The sequence below is a fragment of the Tachyglossus aculeatus genome, unplaced genomic scaffold, assembly GCF_015852505.1.
Source record: "Tachyglossus aculeatus isolate mTacAcu1 unplaced genomic scaffold, mTacAcu1.pri scaffold_75_arrow_ctg1, whole genome shotgun sequence".
Lineage (NCBI taxonomy): Eukaryota > Metazoa > Chordata > Mammalia > Monotremata > Tachyglossidae > Tachyglossus > Tachyglossus aculeatus.
In genome coordinates, this window is record NW_024045092.1 from 2855365 (window position 1) to 2857894 (window position 2530).

At 51.5% G+C, this 2530-nt stretch overlaps 1 protein-coding gene across 1 annotated transcript; it reads right to left on the reverse strand.

Annotated features, from left to right (window-relative positions):
- Positions 1-449: 449 nt before the first annotated feature.
- On the reverse strand, positions 450-1391 carry LOC119923999 (olfactory receptor 2B2-like). The gene has a single exon (XM_038743121.1). It carries the CDS (start codon positions 1389-1391, stop codon positions 450-452), a length of 942 nt encoding a protein of 313 aa, XP_038599049.1.
- Between the last annotated feature and the right edge of the window lie 1139 nt (positions 1392-2530).

The following is a 2530-nucleotide window of genomic DNA, read 5'->3' on the forward strand; positions in this document are numbered from 1 at the left end:
TCACAGTCTTAATCCCCATTTTGCAGATGAGGTAACTGGAGCGCTGAGAAGTTAAGTGATTTGCCCTAGGTCACACAGCAAAGTGGCAGAACTGGGATTGGAATCCTGGTCCTCTGACTCCTAGGCCTGGGCTCTTTCCATTATGCAAGATTATTTGATTGGACACCATCCCTGTCCTGCTGGGGACTCACGAAGTAAAATATAGGGAAAGCAGAATCCGTAGCCCCATTTTAAGGAAATGTAGACACAGAGAGTTTAACTGACTTGCAGATCAGCGGGAGAGCCACATCGGAATTCTGGGTCTTCCAACTTCCCGTCCCAGGGTCTTTTCCCTAAGCCAAGTTGCCTCCCCATCACTGAGTCGCTCGGCTCGCCTAATTTCTTGAGCCTCATCCCATTCAGCCAACAGGGGCAGGCAGACTGATGGTGATCTTCTCCATCCACCATTCTCAGCTGACCCAGAATTCCTTGGTCAGTGCCCGACGCAGTGCTGCCTTCACATCCTTATTCCTCAGGGTGTATATGAAGGGGTTGAATGTGGGGGTTAGGATCCCGTAGAACAAGGCTGTGACCTTGCCACGCTCCCGTGAATAGCTGGACGGCGGCTGAACGTACATGCTGATGGCAGAGAAGTAGAACATCGACACCACCACCAGGTGGGAGGCACAGGTGTTGAAGGCCTTGCGACGGCTCTCTGCCGAGCGGATCCGCTGCACGGTGCGGGCGATGAAGCCGTAGGTGCCCACGATCAGAGTCAGGGGCACCAGGAGCAGGAAGGACCCGAGCACATTGAGCAGGGCCTCGTTGAGCCGGGTATCGGTGCAGGCCAACTTGAGCAGGGCGGGCACCTCACAGAAGAAGTGATCGAGGACTTGGTGCCCACAGCGTGGGACTGTCGCTGTGAGCGTCGTCTGGACCAGAGAGTTAGCGAAGCCACTGATCCAGGTGCCCGCTGCCAGACGCACACAGTGCTGTGGGTTCATGATGACTGGATAGTGGAGGGCTCTGCAGATGGCAACATAGCGGTCAAAGGCCATGATGGCCAGCAGGATGCACTCAGTGGAGCCCAAAGCCAAGGAGATGTAGAGTTGGGCCACACAGCCCCCATAGCTGATGGTCTTCTGTGGTCCCCACAGGTTGACAAGCATCTGGGGGATAGTGCTAGTGGTGTAGCAGAGATCCAGGAGGGAGAGGTTGCTGAGGAAGAAGTACATGGGGGTGTAGAGTTGAGGGTCCAGCCTTGAGACGAGGATGATGGAGATGTTAACGAAGAAGGCCAAGATGTAGGCCAGCAGGAAGATGACAAAGAGTGGGGTTTCCAGCCAGGGCCTGTCAGAGAAGCCCATCAAGACAAACCCTTCCAGTGAGGTCTGCGTGCTGTTCTTCAACATAGTCGTTTCACAGAAAGAGGGGGTCCCTCATGAGAACTAACTGTAAAATGTCCAGAGTCGTCCGCTGGGGATGGTGAAGTGGAGCTGGTGGGAGGAAGCAGTGGCAGGGGAACAGAACCAAGGAACCGATTGCAGCTAGAGGTTTGGTTGAATTCCCAGTATGGGCAAAACCCTCTGTCCCACTGTCTCAATTTTCCCATTAAAGTTGTGGCTCAGTGCATGATGGGTCACAACGTCTGGGAACTGGAGATGGTTGGGCCCAACGATCCCAGGTCGGAGTCGTAAAACTGGGCAGCAGTTGAGTGGCCCTGAATGAGACAGAAGTTCTAGGAAATCAGTCAATCGATCAATGGTATTTACCGAGAGCTTACTGTGTACAGGGTGCTATACTAAATGCTTGGGAAAGTGCAATACAGTAGAGTTGGTAGTCATGATTGCTACCCACAAGGAGCTTACAGTCTATTGGGGATGAGGCTACTGCTTCCTCTCTAGCTAACAGAGAAGCTGAGAAGACAAATGTGCCGGGGATGGAGCTTGGTGGATTCCTGAAGACGGAAACTCTGGTCACCCTTCCCTTAGAAGGGAGTGAACTTGACGTGAGGCTGGCAGATGGGTTAGCAATAGAAATATGGCAGGGAAGGCAGGACATCTGATCCAAGCCATTGCTGCTGAGGAAAACATTGATGGCAGGTCCTGGGCCAGAAATGGCTGTTTAGAAGATCGATTATTGGCACTTTGGTGTATCTTCTCCAATTGAGATCAACAGACGGCCTCAAAATACGAAAGAGTCAGTCCTCGAAAACCCAGTCAAATTGCAGATTCACTTAATGAATCAAGTCCCTACCTGGGCATTGCCAGTCCCTAGAAGAGTTCCTAGGATCTCCATCTGTTCTCCTGCACCTGGACATTCCCCCTCCCTGGAATGCCATCCCCTCTCCTTCTCAGATAATAATGATTGTGGTATTTGTTAAGTGCCAGGCACTTTCTAAGCACTGGGGTAGATGGAAAATAATAAGGTTGGACCCAGTCCCTGTCCCATATGAGGCTCACAGTCTAAATAGGAGGGAATAGAGTTTAATACTCATTTTACAGATGAGGAAACTGATGCAGAGAGAAATTAAATAACTTAAAAGAACCCT